The 19,695-nt window shown below is 31.7% G+C and overlaps 2 protein-coding genes across 3 annotated transcripts; both read right to left on the bottom strand.

Moving 5' to 3' along the window:
- LOC105165550 (probable WRKY transcription factor 28) lies at nt 2,322–6,200 on the bottom strand. Its single transcript, XM_011084604.2, has 3 exons — nt 5,442–6,200; nt 4,626–4,778; nt 2,322–2,993 (listed from the first exon to the last, which is right to left on the bottom strand). Exons 1-3 carry the CDS (start codon nt 5,960–5,962, stop codon nt 2,642–2,644), a joined length of 1,026 nt encoding a protein of 341 aa, XP_011082906.1. The 5' UTR covers nt 5,963–6,200; the 3' UTR covers nt 2,322–2,641.
- On the bottom strand, nt 12,883–17,577 carry LOC105165549 (probable receptor-like protein kinase At2g42960). Of its 2 annotated transcripts, none has more exons than XM_020695019.1 (8): nt 16,920–17,577; nt 15,422–16,142; nt 15,231–15,335; nt 14,959–15,081; nt 14,517–14,687; nt 14,289–14,418; nt 13,942–14,151; nt 12,883–13,441 (listed from the first exon to the last, which is right to left on the bottom strand). In XM_020695019.1, the coding sequence occupies exons 2-8, from the start codon at nt 16,069–16,071 to the stop codon at nt 13,307–13,309; spliced, it is 1,524 nt and encodes a 507-aa protein (XP_020550678.1). In that variant the 5' UTR covers nt 16,072–16,142; nt 16,920–17,577; the 3' UTR covers nt 12,883–13,306. The 2 variants fall into 2 exon arrangements, with proteins under 2 accessions (XP_020550678.1, XP_011082904.1); XM_011084602.2 differs by lacking the exon at nt 16,920–17,577 and adding an exon at nt 16,774–16,842.

The raw sequence follows: 19,695 nt of genomic DNA, 5'->3' as shown, positions 1-19,695 counted from the left end.
TGAGAAGTACTCATTTGGGAATTAGAAGAGCAAGAACACGAACATATTCATGTAATCTGCACAAAAGTACATGGGATGATCCATCCTGTTCATGTGGATGCATGTCCTTATCTTATTATTACATTTCTCATTGACCAATTATTACTATGCACCTAACACCCCTACACAACGTTTGAATATAAATATATAAGGGTTTACTATTAAGATTGTCGCTTAAAATGCTAAATTATACTTTTCTCTAAAAGAATTTAAAATTACATATACATTCCTTTGAAAATTTTACTGTTTACACCTGACACCCTTAGGGTTTAGACGAAAATGTTGATGTTAGAGAAAAGAATTATATAAATTTCTAATTTTGTCCCTCATTTAACATCCCATATAGTAATTTTGTATTTTATAAATGAAAAAATATAATGATGTTAACTCATCGATATATATATATATATATATATTACACTTATCCCTTTATAAATAAAATATATATATGATGATCGAATGTTTTTATAATGAAAATAAATCGTAGAAAAAATTGTAAATTTATGTACAGTGAGTGTATGAAAATTTAAAGTTGGAGTATTCGAAAAGAAACTTAATATTTATAAATTTATCAATTATAAACTGGCGAAGTTTATAGAGAATTTCTTACAATTTTTAGCTTAACACAATTTAAACAATTTAAAAACCGAAATTGTAAATTAAAAACTCTTTTTTCGAGTTTTTTTATTACGGGAAATTCATCTCATTTTATTCCGACATTTATGCCACAGCCACATCACAAGCGTGGTCTGGAAGAATGTTAGTGCCTTTTTTTGACTTATGTTATAAGAAAAATAAATAATAAATAATTATTTTTATCTGATACAAAGATCCCCAAAATCCAAAAGTACATAATCAAAGTTCACACAGTCACACACACATATGTATATTATATGTATAAAATATTATTTAAAATAAAATAAGTGATGCAACACCACTACTTCACAATGAAAATCCAAATTCGTTTACATGTGATCACCCGAATTACTTATCCAATATTAAATATACCTTTTTCTTATGTTTCAATTTATCGAATATATATAAAGTCTAATATTCCATTCTCGCTTTAAAAGGGTAGGTGGTAATTTTGGTCTTGTTTAAATATAAATTTGTAATTTGGTTAAAAATTATGACAATTTTAGTTCTTTTTTGTCAATTTGGTCAGAAAATTCTATGTCATGATTAGCCATGTTAACACCAATATTGGGACTTCTAACGAATTTGATTACCTGACAGTCTGACCGATTTTTCTTTTTTTTTTAATGAAATGACTTGGCAAAAAGAAAATTAACACTTGATGATGTTAGCAAGTTTTTTCAAGTTGTAATTTTCTTTTTGCTAAATCATAAGTTTCTAAAAAAAGAATATATTGGACTGTCACATCATCAAATACACTGAAGATCCCTATTTAGGTATTGAGATGACAGCTAACGTGGACGTTTTTCAGTCAAATGGGCTGAAAATGGACTAAAATTGTTACAGTTTTGAAGTTATAGGATTAAATCGTAAATTTTACTTTGAGCAAGAACAAAATTTTTAAGCCCCTTAACTTACAGAACTAAAATTATAATTTTTCTTAATTAGTCAATGCTAGCAATCAAGCAATTGAAAATCCACCTTACCCAAATTAGATTTAGTTGAACTCAACCAATCATATAGTAAGTACGATACACTTGAGGTATAATTATAAGTTTTTTCTTGAATGTACACCTATTACGTGATAAGTGTATTATTTATGTAATTAGTCCAAGTCTGGTCAAACCAACATTTCGAGAGCTCAATTAATTTTTGCTAAAATAACATGTACCTTATAATTAGGTTTTAAATATATTTTTAACTCCGTAACTTAAGCCATTGTCATTTTCGTCCTTTAATTTTTAGGGTAGCAGTTTGGTTCTGCATTTTATTATTTTCATGATTTTAATTCTTTTCTCGTCGAAGTTCATCCTTCTCACCAGAAAAATATATGTGCCCTCATATGACATTTTAAAATTAGGAATTTTGTTTCTGTTGGCTCATTTCTACTGTCATTTCTATCATTTAAGTTTTTAGTGTAGCATCTGAGTTCTACACGCATCTTTTATTTTCTTTCAATTTTAGTCCTTTTTTACCGGAGTTCACCCTTCTTGCCTATGAAAGTGAACTCCGTCGAACAAAAGGACTAAAATTGCAAAGATTAAAAAAAAATTAAAGATCAAAATGCTATTCTTAAAAAATTAAAGAACGAAAATACCGAATGGTCTAAATTACAAGATCAAAAATACATCTGATCCTTATAATTAACAACGCAATATGTTCATTCATCGACATACATCGCCCCAAAAATGCTCCAATAATTATTCCATCACATATACTATTATACAAACCAATTCAACTAATAAAATTAATGTTACTACAAATTAAGAAAAATATTTAAAGAAAGAAACAAGGAAAACTGGATGATAACTCATGATCTGATTTTAATCAAAGGCATCATTGCCAAAATCGAAACAAACGAACATATAAATTCTTTGACCTGTCCATACTTAAACATTAACTCCCCCAAAAATTACAAAATTCAGAAAATATACAGAGAAAAAGATGGAATTATATATAAAGGTTTTCATGGGTCATGAGGGTTTCGGAGGAAAGAAGAAAGCATGTCAGGGAATAAGCTGTAATGATGATGATCAGGAAGTTGAGGCTGCTGCTGCTGGGAATACTGTTGAGTAGTAGTTGAGGGGGAAAAGAGGTCTACTTGAGGGAAGATGGGAAATGCCGGTGGCAGTGGCGGTGGCGGTGGCGAGAATAGAGACGGGGTGAAGAAGGCGGCAGCTGCGCCGCCTCGGATGGTGGCGGGGCTGTGGTGGTTGTGTTGGCCTTCGTAGGTGGTGATCACCACCAACGGATCTTCATGTGATCTCTCAATGCGTTTTTTCACGCTGCATTTCTGGCTGGTGCATTTGTAATAACTCCTGCAATGTGGACAAAAATATATCTATGTATTATGATCACATATCATGGGAAATTTTAGGTGGGATTTGATTTGGTCGAACTTGAACCAATAATATGACAAATGTAATGCACCAAATCTGTTTCGAACAAAAAATTTTCCACATATCATAATTAGGGGTATAATGAAATTGGGCAAACAAGACTCAGATTTTATCAAACCTAACGAAATTTTATCAAAGATATATAAATTCATGTATATAAGATTTAAATAATTATGTATCTTAATTTTTCTATTTATCCTTTTCAGAAATTTTTTTATTAAGGTTATAAATGAATTAATTTGGTATTGTTGTTGATGATATTTTTTGAAGAACTGGATATTCATTGTTATATCCATTGGGAACTTGAAAAAATTATGAGATATTTTTTTTATGGATGAGGAAATTAAATTAAGTTCATAATTATCTTAACGAGGGGTATTAATATAATATTTTGGATAATGTTTTCAAGATATGCGATATTTTCAAATTTATATGTTATAATATTTTTGGAGAATTATAAAACTTCTGATACTAATATCAACTTTACACGAAAAGTAACAAAATTTTAGTCCTACAAGTACAAAGGCTGGCAATTTCGACATGTTGAAATCAATTTTGACAATTTAATTATATAATTTTTTTAAAAAAAAAATAGCAATTTGAGAACAATTCTAGCTAGCATTTTCATGATTTTTTTGTTCAATTTTTGATTTTTTTATCAAAATTATCCTTAAATTATCAAAAAAAGAAATATTACACGATCAAATTGTCAAAATTAAATTTAACATGACCAAAATTATCGTCATCTATGCTTACAATAATAAAATTACAATTTTTCATATATAAACTACGCGAATGGTTATAGCAGCAAATAAATAACAAGATAGGGCATTATAATTTCCACAGCAAGAGACAGTCTTAATATTTAACATAGGAGGGTTGTTTAATTATCCCTTGTAACTGATAGTAATGCACACTCCAGGTGTGTGTAAAATATATAAATATATATATATGTGTGTGTGATCAGTTTTCTTTATATAACAATATTAATTAAAACCTATAAAAAAATAATATTTATGTGTTTGTATTTTTTAGTGATGGAATAATGCTAAATAAATAGTTTTTTTCACAAGAAAGTTACATACATACATATATATATATATATATGAGGAGATTTAGTATGTTTATATAACAACACAAAATATTAATTAGTCATTCATCTTTTTAATTTTCTCGATTTCAGTCTTTTTCTTTTTCATAAAGTTAACCCTTCTCGCCAGTAGAAATCAACTCCAACGAAAAAATAAAAATAAAAAAGAACTGAAATCTCAAAAATTAACAAAATATAAGACCAAAATACTTTATCTAAAAAATTAAAAGACGAAAACAACGAATCATCTAAATTAGGGGAGCATAAATGCATGAAATCCTTACTCTAACATGTCCAAGTTAAGACAAGTAGATTTTGAGAACATTTGCATGTGAACTCAAAGATGATGGTGGGATGAGGTGGTTCTTGTCCATTATTTTCGGAAATAATTAATATTATAGCTCATGAATTATCCTGTTTTTTTCTTGCAGAAACTTATAACGTAGCTGGGTACAAATTACCTGGGAAAAGGGCTGTTTTTGACTGCTTTTTGGCCATACTTTCTCCATCTGTATCCATCTTCAAGATTATCCACCTCGCTTTTAGTCATGAACGCAAAACGCGCTTCTCTCTGCTTCTTCTTATCCTCCTTCTTCTTCGTCTTCTCAGCTTTCCTGCTTATTGGAAATGCCAAAATTATAAGTCAAATTCTGATGGGAATTCTCAAAATTAGATTCACTAATTATTATATTTTCTGAAAATTCCCAAAATTAATTTAGCAAAATTAACCAAAGCTGCTACTCAGCTAGGGTTTGTGTTATCTCCACATCAATGTTTTTTTTAAAAAAAACAAATATATTATTGTACAATTAATCTATATACTGTCCTTTTAGTACAACATATATATTTTTTTCTTTCTAATAATATGAGATCGATTACATTATTTAATACATTCAAATTCAACGATTGATTTAATATATTAATAATTCAAATCAACGAATACGTTTAAATGAGATAAGAAACAACATACACCCACATACGTTGGACTCGAGCTTACAACCTTTTTGGTATGATATTTGAGAACGGAAAATATATATATATTTCATAATTAATGAAGTGTACATATTTTAGACTGTAGGAAAGCAAGTGGGAAAATGTGAAACAACATTGTGCATATATCCCTGTTACCTAATACAGCTTTGAAAATAAGCTAATTAATCAACCAATCAAAACATGCAATCAGAATCAAAAAAAAGTCCACAACCTTGATACCAACTAATGCATGTGTGTGTGTGTGTGTATATTTAAAAAAAATTAAAAAAAAAAAAAAAACCTACAGTTTCTTAGATTTCCCAATATCTCCTCCCTCACAAACCTTCAGCTGCAGATCTTTCTTCCCTTTGGAAGAAGAGTCCTCATCGACGCCGCCGGCCTCAGGCGACGAAAGCGACCCCCAAGAATTCGGGGTCGGTGGATTTTCAGCTGCAATATCCGTAATAACAACTTCAGTATTTGAATTGTTACAGTTTTTGCTGGTATTACAAACAGCGACTTCAGATGACGAACAGTTGTTAGACGACAAGTGGAAAGGAGTCGAGGGAGTGGTTGTAATGTAGTCTGCTGAGGCTTGCAAGAACAAGCTGCAGAGATCATGATCAGGAGGGTTGTGATGATGAGTACGATCAAATTGATCAGTACTAGGGTTTTGCAGATCATGGTACATCATGAAGGGGGAGTAGTGGTTGTAATTTATAAGGTGATGATCAAGAGTTGCTGTTGTAGGAAAGGATGAAAACCCTTGTGAAAGCAGCATGTTGTGATGATCAGGAGCAGCAGCATCTTTGGTTGGTTCAGACATGATTTTGAGGATGTAGGAGAAGTTGAAGAATTGGTGGTGGAGATTGGGGTTTTGGGGACAGAAATGATTTGGGGTTTTGGGGAGGGAGAAAAAGACTTTTGTTTCAATGAGAGATGGATGGAGATGTGGCTTATCTAGCTAGGATGTGCTTTTTGACATACTTTATGCTCCCTTTTTCTTCTCTCTCTCTCTTCATTTTTTCTAGAGAGAGAGAGAGGGAGAGGATGAAGACATATACATATAGTGGTGTTGAATGCTACTAAACTAAGTTTTGTTTATAGTATGAAAAGGAGATAGGTTTTCTTTGATTTTTCTTGTCGTTATCGTGGCTAAAATTCTTTTATATATTCTCCGGACTTATTTATTTATTTTTTTTAGGAGTTTGAATTCAATTCCATTGAACTTGAATCAATCATATAACAAATGCAATACATTTATCGTGATTGGTATACAGTTCAAGAAACGTAACAAATTGCATAACAAATGTAATGCACTTGCTCTGTGATTAATTTCATTCAGCTAAATAGAGTCCGAATAAAAATTTTTCAGAGAGAGAAAAAGTACGTACTGATCTTTTGAATTAAGATTATGCAAAAATTACAAGGAAAATTTTATATGAAATAAATAAAGTAATGTAAGATGATGGAAGTAAGTGGATATATACACATATATAGAAGATACATTGAAAGAAAATGAATTATTTCACTACTTTTATATATAAATTAGCATGACTTAAAAATCATAATAGAGAGATATATACTATCTGCCACAGTCAAAAAATACATATATATATATATATATATATAAAACCAACAAAAGTTTAAGTCATGACAACTATGATTGATCAAAATTTGTGATGATTTAATTATAGAAAAGCAATGGCTAAATGGTAACTAATTACTATTTATCATAATTTTTTAATAGAAGCTAAAAGATCGAGGATGAATTTTTTCTTTCTTTCTTTCGTTCTCCTTTTAGGAATCAACCAACGTTCTATTATAACAACATTCAATATAAGACACATCAATATTTTTAAATCCCACAAAAAATTCAAACAAAAGAACAACATATTCACTATTAATTAAAAGTAGGCCAAATATATATACCTAATATTTTCCACATTATGTAACTTTAAAACTTAATTTTTACATTAGCAACAAAAATTGAATATAGTATACAAAAAGAGAATATTACATTAGCTATAAAATTTTAAGTGAGGAACTTAAGGCATCCAAAATAGAGACTTAATAAAATTTTGAGTGGACAAGTCGAACAAAAAGCCTTTACTTTTTTAAAGAAATATAGGTAATATTATATAGATATTTGTTCCTCTATTAGAGAAGACAACTATTAGCTTTTAATTAAGAGGACTATACCGGTTAGGGAAACCTCTATACAAACACTGGAGCATGGTCCTTACCTAAAGCTTATGTTCAGGCGCTCTCCTTAATTGGATTTCTCCTTGAATTTTCTTTAAGTCTGCTTCCAACAAACATTGGTATCGCGTTGGTGTGGAAATCTATATTTTCCCTTATTGGATGATCCCGTGGAGGATAATTGGAACATGTACTTTCCTCGGATAGTGGTAATGCTGGAGTTGTTTCGTTGGTTTGAACATTGACTAAGTCCATAATTCCAAGTTGGGAAAAGGATTCAGTCAATTCTTGTAAATCCAACAGATATGTCCTCGTAACTTCCATTATTTCATGGAGCTAATGACTTCTTGGATCATATCATGTCTTGTCTTTGGCTTTGGAATCTCCATTGTCTTTCCCTTCTGATGTAGAAGAGATACTATTTCAAGGGCGTCTCTAATCCGGCCTGTCTAAATTTAGATATTTCAGAGCTCTCCCTTTGATTTCTCTTTAGATTTGCAATTTCTAACATCATACCTGTAAGATCCTTGTATAGATTTGGAAGGATTTTAAGGATCTCGTCCATCTTTTGGATCAAGATTTCTATTTTCACAGGTATATAAATTAACCTATGTCCATAGTTTTAAACTGTCTTTTCAATTTTTCTTAGATCTTGCAAGATCTTCGAGGTATCAGGCTCGAGTCTTTTCTAATTAGTCTATTTAATCATAATTTATAAAACTGTATTAGTGAAGAAAATTGCCCCTTCCGTTTCTCCTTGCTCGTAATCTACCATAAACTTCGGTTGCGTATATATTTTTCACTGCATTTCCTGGTAGCACCTTCTGGATCTAGTGAATTCTCCACCATTCTTGTTGTTCCTCCTCAATAAAAGGTTCATGATCCGGCTTTGTGGCTTCCTTTAGAATTCCTAGGATGAAATTCTTTCTTTGCTTTTTCAAGATCTGGAAATATTCCTGATTGTCACTCCAACTATCGTTCGGTGTTGGAAGGTAATCTGCTCCCTTTTCTAAAATTTTCATAAAGAAATTTCATCTTTTATTTTTCAGAGTAGACTATCCATTGTTGTAACTCGAACTCTCATTCGATTTCATTCTCTTAACTCCATTAGTGGATAAAATATTTAAATATAATATTAACACATATATTTCTTCAATAAACCTATAGGCTTTGATACCATTTTCAAGTGATGGGACTAAACCTGCAAAATACCAAATTTTTTGGGGCTGAAATGATATTTTCAAAAGATAAAACCTGATATCAAAAGTGCCAAAACAGAAACTAAGGTACTCTAAATGCAACTTTAGTAAACTACGATATCAGTCCTGCCAAATCTTCAAAAGTGTGATACTAAATCTGGATATTTTAAAAAATATGGTACCTAAATCGCAAAAATAGCCTATATTACGGTACCATTTTTGCATTTAAAGCCAATATTATTTTTTTCTTATAGTGCTATAGTATATTACTGGAAAAATAATAAAATACGTCTAGCTAGCTTACATTAGATGGATTATTTTCTTTTAATAAATTTAAGTCATTACATTATTCATTATATCCAAATATTAATAATAAATCATATATAATAACAAGTAACAAATATAATACACTTATCATATGATTGATTCATCACTGATTAGACCCCGTCTGCATTAAAATTTTACTAACTCGAAAAACTCTTATCCAAAAATTTGCCAACTCAACTAGTTTATTTAATTTAATAACTAAAAATTGAAAAAAGATTACACATTAGATTTGGTCAAATCAAATCAATCACACAATAAATGACAAGTGTAATCATATTTGTCATGTGATTGTCACTTTATTGCAAAATAAGTGTATTATACTTGTCATGTTCCTATCCAACCAAACTCAATCTAAATCAGAATATCCGAATGGATAGGACTCGCTTTTCCTAGCAAAAAAAAAAAAAAAACGTATCAAATAATATCTCACAACAATTTGTGAACACAATTTATGTTATTTTATTAGTAGATATATTTGTTTAATCTATATTGTACATTAACGCAGAGCATTTTTTAGGCGTCTCCCCTTATTTTATTTATTTTTTTAATATTTAATTTAATTTTTTTATTTATTCATCTAATTTCTCACTCTTTCATTATATGTAGACAGTTATTTTTTATTTTAAATTTTATGTATTTTTTATTATTATTTTATTATAAATTTAATATTAACTTATTATTTTATACTCTAATAAATCACAATATTTTATTTTGAACAGAAATGCAAAATTACGCACAGCGCAGGTGCATACGGTATGCCACAAAATTATTTGCCAGGTCAGGGCTTCAACTCACACGTGTCGGGGAGCGGGCACCGTCATTTGACTGGAACGGGCAGGGCCCGGGTGGCACGTGCAATTGAGAATTTTCCACTAGCCGTTATATTGTGGTGGTGGGCATCCTCGTCACCTTCGAACTTTAGAACATTGCTTTCTGCCGGAAAATAAGTAAACATATATATATATATATATATATATATATATATATATATATATATATATATATATATATATATATATATATATATATATTGGCCTTGTTTCATGATCAGGTTAATCTATTTATAACCTTACGTTGTGGCTCGTCGTTTCTTCGTATAATATATAAATAATTTTTTATATTGTAAAATATGTGAAAATAAAAATATATAAACCAATATATTTAAAAAAAATAATTTAAAAATATTATCGACACAACAAAATATAATAATATCACAAAAATCCATTTAAAAATGAAAAATATCTTCTTCTTTTTTTAATATTAATATAGATATTTTTTTATTTTCTTGCATCCTCTTATGTTACAACAATTTCGATGAGCGTACCTCTATATATATATAATTTGAAATATTATTACATAATGTACACTATGTTCGTATCGAAAAATAATTTCATTTATGATATCAGAGTGTAGTTTAGTGTATTTGATTCAATTGTTGGGTGAGATTATAAACATTTAAGAATGTTTTATAAATTAGATCTGAAATTTATAAAATGCAATAATTTTTCAGAAAATGGGATTTAAAAGATCACACAAGAAAAAGTATTACTATTGCCACGAATTTTTTGGCAATTGATTAAACCGGGATAAGTAGCTATTATTAATCACGGTTAAATAAAAATCGATGTAAAAAATTTAACTTATTCATCATGAAGCTACTTTTGTCATGACTATGAAACATAGCAAATGTTTTTGCCATGAAGAAACCACGATCAGGAACCGTTGTGTGGTCGTGATAAGTAACTTTTTATTACGATTATTAATTTTAACTATAACAATTAATCATAATTAAATATTATATTTTTTAATTATAATGTCAGAACTGATATATTACTGGTATTTTGTAAGTTCCACACGCCATCTTAATTGTATTTAAATATTATTTTTAAAATAAAATTGAACATATTATAAGCTCCGAAATATTTGAAGAGTTTGAATCAAATGTATTTCAACAGGATGGGTAGATCATGCATGCAGCGAGAGTATTAACATTAACGGGGATAACATTTCTCGTCTTGGAACTCAGTCTTTTTTTGTTTTTGGTTTTATTTGTTACGAAATTGTCACTTTTGGTCTCGTAACTTTTAGAAAGTTGCACTTTTCATCCCATGATTATGACTTTCTGAAGCATCCATTGAAGATTAAAAAAGAATTATGACTTTTCTGAGGCCTGTAAATTGAGCTTTTTGACTGTAATTGCTTGTGATTCATACCATTTCAGATCTTCTCAGTGAGAGAAATGACATAAAAGTACTATGATAATAATTGACATGACATGTAAAAAGTATCAAGTAAAAAAGAAAATATAATAATTATAATTAATGAAATATGTTTTTTCTTTCAAGTAGTGAAATGTGAATGAAAGAAATCATTTTCTTTAATTCATACAACCAAACACTTTGTTGACCTGATCACATACAGTGAAATGAAGTACATCTGACACTACAACCTTATACATTAATTTATGTTATGGCTAAATTACACTTTAGTCCTGTAGGATATGGAATTCAACATATTTAGTCCTCTATTTTACAAAACTTTTAAAATGATTGCGAAATTGAGAAACTAGATATATTTAGTCATTTGATTTACGAAATTTTTAAAATAATCCCAAAATTGAGAAAAATCGACACATTAGTCATTTGCTTTACGGGATTTATGGAACTAAATGTGTCAAAGTTATCTAATTTTGGATCATTTTCAAAATCTCGTAATAGGACTAAATGCGTTGAGTTTTTTCAATTTTAAAAGTATTTTCAAAATTTTATAAAATAGAAGACTGAAAATGCTAAATTTTCTATCCTATGAAATTAAAAGTATAATTTCTCCTTTAATTTACTACTTTAGTTTGGTTAGACAAAATCCTTAAGATCCCAAGTCAGAACCACTTCAAAGCCCATCCCACCTCTCATTCTTACTGACATTCTCATCTTTAAATAGAGAGATTTTAGGCAAAAAAAAAGTCAAAAATTCTTAAAGTTATCATTACTTGACCCAAAGAATGACTATTTTCCATATTTTAATTCTAACAATATACCAGGAAACTCAGAATCTTTCTGGTAGGGGAATGTTTGGCTAAGCTTATTTGAAACATTTTATAAACTACATTTTATGAGATATTTTAAGAATTTAAAGATGTTTAATCTTATAAGCTTAGACAAACACCCTCTAATTCTGTACTGTATGTAAATCATATACGATCAAAATTTTATACAAACAGATACCTAAGTAGTCGCGAACCATTTCATACGAATAAACATCAATCTTAGTAACTATAAAAAGCCCGGAACAAGAAACACGAACAATGTGACCGTTGAACCAAGCAAATGAGAATAGGCAAAAAGTCAAGAGGTTAAGGACAGAGAACCCATGGTAGCGTGGTACTAGATAGACACTATGTCTGACCTTTGCTCATGTCTTCACTGATACATCCTGAAAACCTCAGACTTAAGAAGAGTGTCGCCAAGAGATCATGATGCCATTGCCAGTAGATATACAATCCTACGGTTAGTACTATTTCCCTTCAAGAAACATACCCCACATTGTATGCAGCTGCCATGTGACCACTCGTATTTGTTTCCAAGACAATTGAAGCATCCATGAGACACAGTTTGGTGCCTGCAATTCAAATTTTGTACAGGGTACAGCTATTCTAGGATATCTGCAAATTTCAAATGTTTGCTAAGAATAAGGTAGTGGTTTCTTGGGGACCAAAAAAAAATTATGAGGAGAGGGACGAATCGTGGCGTGCCTTGATTTTAAGTAAATCTGGTCGACTAATTTATTATAATTATGCAAATTGTAACGGATTAGGTTGTTATATTCTACACATACATTAGGTTGTTATATTCTACACATACATCGATCGAGACCCTTACCGATGGGTGTTTTAGAGTGTAAGTCCTGGTTCAAGCCTATTATAAAGCTATTGAGTGAGAATCTGAATATTAATTATTATAACATGATCAATATGGATACGTTAGATAGTACAATGTTTCTCCCAATAACTTATACGAGATTTATAGAATTTGATAAACTAATAGAACATAGTCATCTATGAAGGGATAAGGTTAAATATTTAGGACAAAACATCCTCAAGATCCTGAGAAAACCCATAAAGAAAAAGGGAAAATAGAATGATGATCATAATGTTAAGAAAGATGGCCCATTTGATCTGCCAAACTCCTGTACAGTAACATGTTCACCTTTCTCCTTTCTATCTCTTCGTCGTTTCAGAGGTAGACGACAACTCAGGCCCTGCAAGAGCTGCCGATGATTCTAGATTTCGAACTGGGCCACATCCTTGTTCAATTAATCTGTCATGGAGGACGGAATCTTTCCAGAAAACAAAGTTTGAAAATGTGAATAATATAGAGAAGCTCTATGATCAGACAGGTGGGAAGCAATAACTCCCCCCCCCCCCCAAGCAAGTCATGTGTCTGTCAGTTTCTATCCGTTGTCTCGGATTTCTGGCTCCCAGATCGTTCTATCCTGCTTTCCATCTCAGGCCCCCCGCTACCGGCCTTTGTCGACTCAATATCCATGCTCATTGTCCTGCTTTTCCGACTCCTCCGGTCCTGCAGTTAAGAAAAATCAGAGGCCTGACGTCCAATCACAGAACATAGTTGCTCGGCAGATGAATTGGGTCTAGTACAAATTGCCGTTACTTAATAAGTTTGTTCGGATAAGAATCTATTTAATGTCAGGTAAATGTTGGGTGGAAAAGGCTCGAAAACTTAGTTCGTTAACAAACTTTTAATGACGACAAAAGTTGTACTGTCTAAGCAACAATTAATTTTCCAGAACAGGGCAGTTCTAGGCCAACTCTTAGCTTAGTTTCAAACAGAATCTATCCAACCTGAAAGTAGATTGGGTGAAAGCCTGGATTCAGGTAAGACTAACTACTTGTCATTGGTCCAGTCGTCTATGCTTTCTACCTAATAAAATGGCTCAAATATTTGCCAAAACTACCGGATAATACCACATAAATGCTCAGGATAGACAAAATACCGAATCCATATTTGGAAACGAGAGTGTAGCAGCTTAAACAAATTCCAAGTTAGAGATGGAAGCTTACCTCGCGATAAGGATAATCATCAGTTTCCAGCATTCGAACTACGTGACTCATTTTGGGGCGTTTCTCCGAATCAGGGTCCACACAACGAAGTGCAACCAGAAGTGCACGTTTCAAGGCGCGAGTTGTAGGCTTAACTTCAAGGTTCGGGTCGACAACTTCTTCCGCTCTTCTGTTACCAACCATCATTTTCAGCCACTCGACAAGATTAACCTGTCACAGACACAATTATGGCTCGTCACTGGAAGGGTATGATCAGCTTCCTAGTCACACTATCTAGAGTCGGATGCTTTCCTGTTTGCTAAGAAGTTAGTACCTGAATTACCAGATAAAAGAAATAAATTTAGTACCTCATCGGCTGGACGTCCATAGTCCACTGGATCTCTTCCGGTAACAGCTTCCAGTAGTAGAACACCAAAACTGTAGATGTCACTTTTTTCATTCAACAAGCCAGTATTTGCATACTCTGGAGCCACATAACTGAAACTCACAAAGGCGTCTGATTATTATGAGTGAAAATGCAACAAAAAGATCGTTCGAAGAAACAAGTAAAAAGAAAGAGGAGAAAGCCCATATACCCAAATGTTCCCATCACTCTCGTTGTTATATGGCTTTCCCCAGATCCCAACAGCTTAGCCAAACCGAAGTCAGAAACTTTTGCATTGAACTCATCATCAATCAAGATGTTACTTGATTTTATGTCGCGATGTACAACTTTGGGTTCTATAGCTTCGTGCAAATAAGCAAGTCTGCAGAAACAACGTGAGATAACATTTAATTTCACCAAATGGAACTTCAATCATCACAGCACTTAGATAAGTTGTCGAGATGCTTATGAGAAACAAAAACCATCAATATACCGAACTGGCAAACATCCATTCGGGTGGTACCAAATGTTAAAGGCTCTACTCCACGACTTTCAAAGTAAAAGATAACGATGTAGTCATTCTCATGAAAGTGGATGGCTGACGGGGAAACCAAAATGCATGCTAAGTAGTTCACAGTTAAAAATCCACTTACGCCTTTGCAGTGCCAAGTAGAACCTTCATCCGTGCTTCCCATGTTAGGGTCCCATGTTGTCTCATAGCCCCATGAAGCCACTGTTCCAAATTGCCGTTGTTTACATACTCATACACCAACATCCTGCACAAAAGTCTCATATAATAAAAGTGAAAGTAGGAAAAAGAAAATGAAGAAGATAAACAATGGAAAATCGATTGGATACTTAACCACTGATAAGAACCAGAAGCCATTGCGTTGCCACAGCATAACTTTATACTAAAGAAACTAACCTGTGAACTCCTTCAATGCAATAGCCAAGAAGCCGAACTAGGTTCTTGTGTCGAACATGACCGATCGCCTCTACTTCAACCCTAAATTCTTTCTCCGCTTGGCCACTGCAATGCAATTTATAACTCTACCTTAAATGGTATTCATGCATGCTTGTTTATAACGAAGTGGGAAACATAAAAGGTATACTCACAGATTATTAAGAAGCTTCTTAACTGCTACCTCTGTCCCATTAACCAATCTTCCTCGATAAACAACCCCATAACCACCTTCACCAATAACATGCTCTGCCGAGAAACGGTTAGTTGCAATTTCAAGATCTCTAAGTGTGAACCAGTGGCCCCACCCAAGATGAGATACTTCGGGCAAACCAATTAAGGGAGAAGGCATCGCAATCCCATACGACAATGAAGTGTGTCTCCGGGCATTACCAGAACTCCCTTCCTCTCCTGACTGAGAGCTCCCGGCCCTTTCATGATGATACATTGAACTGCATTGGCTGATATTATCAGCATCACTTGATTTGCTCCTCCCCAAATGAACTAACTTCTCCGAGTTCTTATCACTTGATTTATCATTAACAGTCAAGTAATAACTTTCAAGATGATCATGGGTACTTTGGTCCCCAACTCTGTCTACCCTGATATCTTTGGAGACATTAGGGATTTGGCAAAGAGAGTACTTGTCCAAGGTCCTTCGAGACTTCCTTCGAAACATGACCCATATTGATAAGATACCCAAAATCAGAATGATAAATGCACCCACGCATATGCCAATAAGAACCCATAGTTTCAGAGCTCCATATTTCTTCGATAATTCAGCATTTAAACTTTCCGAGGACATTTTCCACAGTTCGGGTTCTAGGAAGAAACTCTGTATCTCCTAAGTTCTAAACAATGCTTAATCCATTGATCCTGGATCCACAAAAACAGAAAACATTATCAGAAGGCACCAAAAGGCAATGCATATCTAAGAGTTCAACAATTCAGTTCAACTTTTCTTGGTATCGGATGCAGTATCCAAAAAGAGCAGATGTTACAGCTCTAAGTTAGCACTTCAATCCCACTGCCAACAAAATCTTTCCATTAGATTAACTGCAGCTATACGATTAAGTTCTGAAGCAAATTCAGCCAAATAAACAGCAAGATAGCAATGGAGCCAAGAACAAGGTAGATAACATTCACCAACTAAAGGCAATTACACATATTTCTTACACACTCTCCAGAAAACAGTCACCAAATCATACGTATGCACATTATTCCAGGCATTTAACAAAGCAACAGAATCCTTTTTCAACAAATCCACCTAAACTTCAAAATCATCACACAACTACACAGCATTCTAAAATCCATAACCAAAAACAACCCATTAATCTACACCACTGAAATCTTTAATCCCAATCCCAAATCTAAATATTTGGTGAATAAACAGACCAAAATCAAGAAACGCATGACTTCTCATCCAAGCAAAAAGAGAGATAGAGAGAGAAAACGGATACGAGCCCAGCAAAAAAAAAAAAAAAAAAAACAAAGAGAAAGCTCTCACCTTCGCGAGTGATCCGAACTTAACCCCCCTGATCTTCTTCCTTGAGAACCCAAAGAAGCAAAGAAAGGGAAGAGAGATAGAGAGAGAAAACGGATACGAGCCCAGAAAAAAAAAAAAAAAAAAAACTAGAAAGAGAAAGCTCTCACCTTCGCGAGTGATCCGAACTTAACCCCCCTGATCTTCTTCCTTGAGAACCCAAAGAAGCAAAGAAAGGGCACTTTTTTGTCTCAACAGAGGCTCAATGAGCATAGATACGCCAATGCAGATATGAAATACAAGGAACCCACCAAAGAAAAAACTGGGAAAAGCGAAATAAAGGGGCAAAAAAAAAAAAAGAAAATAGAGTAGCCAAAAAGAAAGTTCAGCAGCTGAAGAAGGAGTAGTTTAGAAGTAGAAGGGAATGGGTCTGCAGTGGGCCAAAAAGAATTCAAGAAAACAATAAAAACGACGTAAATGAGAGAGCAATTTTTTCCCCTAACAATGCCAGACAAAAATCCATTCCTTATAAGGGGGAAGAGTTCTTTTCTTTTTTCTTGTTTTTCCCTTCAAATGGTGGAGATTATTAGAGCTGTGAGATGGCTAACAAAAAGCAGAGATGGGCGTTAAAAATGGTAGGTAGGGATTTGTGAATGTGGAGGAAAGAGGCACATCAGTAAAGCTGGAAAAGCAAGCTTGGTTTGCAATGGAGGAAACCACACAAGAGAGAGAGAGAGAGAGGGTGAATAGTAAAGGCAAAGCAAAAATAAGGTTACTAGAAGACTGCATTTATAGCAATGAGAAGAAAAAAAAAATATAGCAAAGTGAAAATCCAAACAAAAGAGGAATTTCTCAAAGAAAAAGATCTCTCAAGATTGAGAGAGAGAAGGAGAGAGAGAGAGAGTGTGTGTGTGTGTGTGTGTCAACCTTAAGAGGCAAGGGAGGGAACAGCAAATCTAGGATTTGTGAGTGGGCCAAATTACAAAACTGTCCCTTGTCTTGATATGATGATGATTTAATACATCATTATGAGGGGATCATAAAGTCAATCCCTTTCATAATCTCCAAAAATCCTCTCACAAACCTGTGAAGTTTGACCATTTGAGGTATAGCCTATATGGGATAGTGTTGCTTAACACCTATTATAAAATAGAAATTTTAATTAAATTATATGTTAAGTACAATGCATTTATGATCTGATTACTATATAATTTAAACAAAAAACTAATTACATAAAAATATATAAAATTTGTTCTATAATTAATTTAATTTGAATAAAATTTTCTTATTATATAATTGCCATTCACTACTTCAATGACCAATTATGTTGCTGATTCTTTTGTTTGAATAAACTTTTCACTAAATAAAATAAGGGTATCACTATTGCTTCACATAATTACTTCCTCTATATATATATATCAAATACGACTTCTAACCGTATATTTTTGTGCCCGTATTCGATAATATTTTAACAATAAAAGTATTATGAATAAAATGTCACAAGGAAAAAGGGTCGAGTTAGAATGTGGGCATTTATTTAGTTGATCTGTCTAGTTTTGGGAAAACAAACATTGTAATAATAATTTAATAGATGTGAAATTTCATGCTTGAAAGTGATTTTTCTCTTATAAGTTTGTAACATTATTATATCACATAATTATGTGAAAAATGATTGGTCCATGCATTTCAAATCATGTCTACATTTCTTAAATCAATGGTAAAAAATATATAAAAAAAAAGAATTTACCCCAAAAAAAAAAAGGGTCCAAAAGATAAAAGGCAAATTTACAAATCTTCCTATTATAATACGTTAAGTTTGATAATCGTATATATAAATTATTTCACATCAATATAATATATATTTTATTCTCTTGGTATATATTATTTATTTCTATTCAATATTTTAATGATCACCATGAATAATATATAAGGTGAATGATAATTATATTTCTTGATATTTGGTATAATTATAAATACTCTTTTATTGTTTAAAAATTATAAATATATATACACTCAAATAAAAAATAGTTATGTAGCTCCTAAACTGTGACATGGAAACCAGTACTTTACCCTTGCTGAAATATTTTTTACAAAAAAAATTGATAAAATATAAAAATAAAAATTGAGGACAGGGCAAATAAATAATCCATAGGAAATATTAATCTATCAAAATATTTTGAAAATTCAAAAAAATATATATAAGATTATAGTTCATAATTCAAAATGATATTTTGATCAATTCATCATAAAAATTGGATGAGAAAACCTAATGGATCGAGACTAATGAAATAGGCTTGTTGTTAGACGGACGTTAAAATTATGGGAGATATTTGTAATTTTTTAAATAATAATAAGGTATTTGTAATTATATCAAATTCTAAAAAAAGTGGGTGTAATTTATCCATATATATATATATATATATATTTCGGATAAACTATATCTTAATGTCAAAATCATGACTGCAACAATCAAGAAAATTGTAAAAGGTCAACCAAGTCTATCTATCATTAATGGTTTCAAAAATTTTGTGCACCTCTTAAATATTTTATCTATACATACATATTCTTACACTTACTCTTCCACATTCACATTCCTAGTTTTTAGCATAATTGCATTTGTATATATATAGTAAAATGAAGTATGACACATATTAAATATTCTATTCCAAATTTTATTACATTTTTTATCATATGTTGAGGTTGTTCGACTGAGCTGATTTGAATCTTTTTATGTGTTTTAAAATCTTAAAAATTTTAAATTTTATATATAAATAAGCTTTAAAGTGTTTGAATAATTAAAATATTAGAATTTATAAGATATTAGAGTATTTGACATAATAAAATTACTATATTGTAATAATAATAAAGAAAAAATCACCAAACTGTTAAAATTTAAAATCATGCAACACATATTTATACTTGAAAAAAAAAATCAACTAAATACGT

The sequence above is a fragment of the Sesamum indicum genome, linkage group LG6 (assembly GCF_000512975.1).
Source record: "Sesamum indicum cultivar Zhongzhi No. 13 linkage group LG6, S_indicum_v1.0, whole genome shotgun sequence".
Lineage (NCBI taxonomy): Eukaryota > Viridiplantae > Streptophyta > Magnoliopsida > Lamiales > Pedaliaceae > Sesamum > Sesamum indicum.
The sequence above is the reverse complement of the archived record's forward strand: the minus strand, read 5'-3'. Positions and strand labels throughout refer to the sequence as shown.

What these genes read in the sequence shown, in the direction of transcription:
- LOC105165550 (XM_011084604.2), bottom strand. Translation starts at nt 5,962, where the DNA reads ATGTCTGAACCAACCAAAGATGCTGCTGCTCCTGATCATCACAACATG. An exon ending in ATTGGGAAATCTAAGAAACT is followed by an intron (nt 4,779 to 5,441) that starts GTAGGTTTTTTT and finishes TCCAATAAGCAG; the next exon opens with GAAAGCTGAGAAGACGAAGA. An exon ending in AAAAACAGCCCTTTTCCCAG is followed by an intron (nt 2,994 to 4,625) that starts GTAATTTGTACC and finishes TCCACATTGCAG; the next exon opens with GAGTTATTACAAATGCACCA.
- LOC105165549 (XM_020695019.1), bottom strand. Translation starts at nt 16,071, where the DNA reads ATGTCCTCGGAAAGTTTAAATGCTGAATTATCGAAGAAATATGGAGCT. An exon ending in TGCATTGAAGGAGTTCACAG is followed by an intron (nt 15,082 to 15,230) that starts GTTAGTTTCTTT and finishes ACTTTTGTGCAG; the next exon opens with GATGTTGGTGTATGAGTATG. An exon ending in AGAGTGATGGGAACATTTGG is followed by an intron (nt 14,419 to 14,516) that starts GTATATGGGCTT and finishes TGTGAGTTTCAG; the next exon opens with TTATGTGGCTCCAGAGTATG.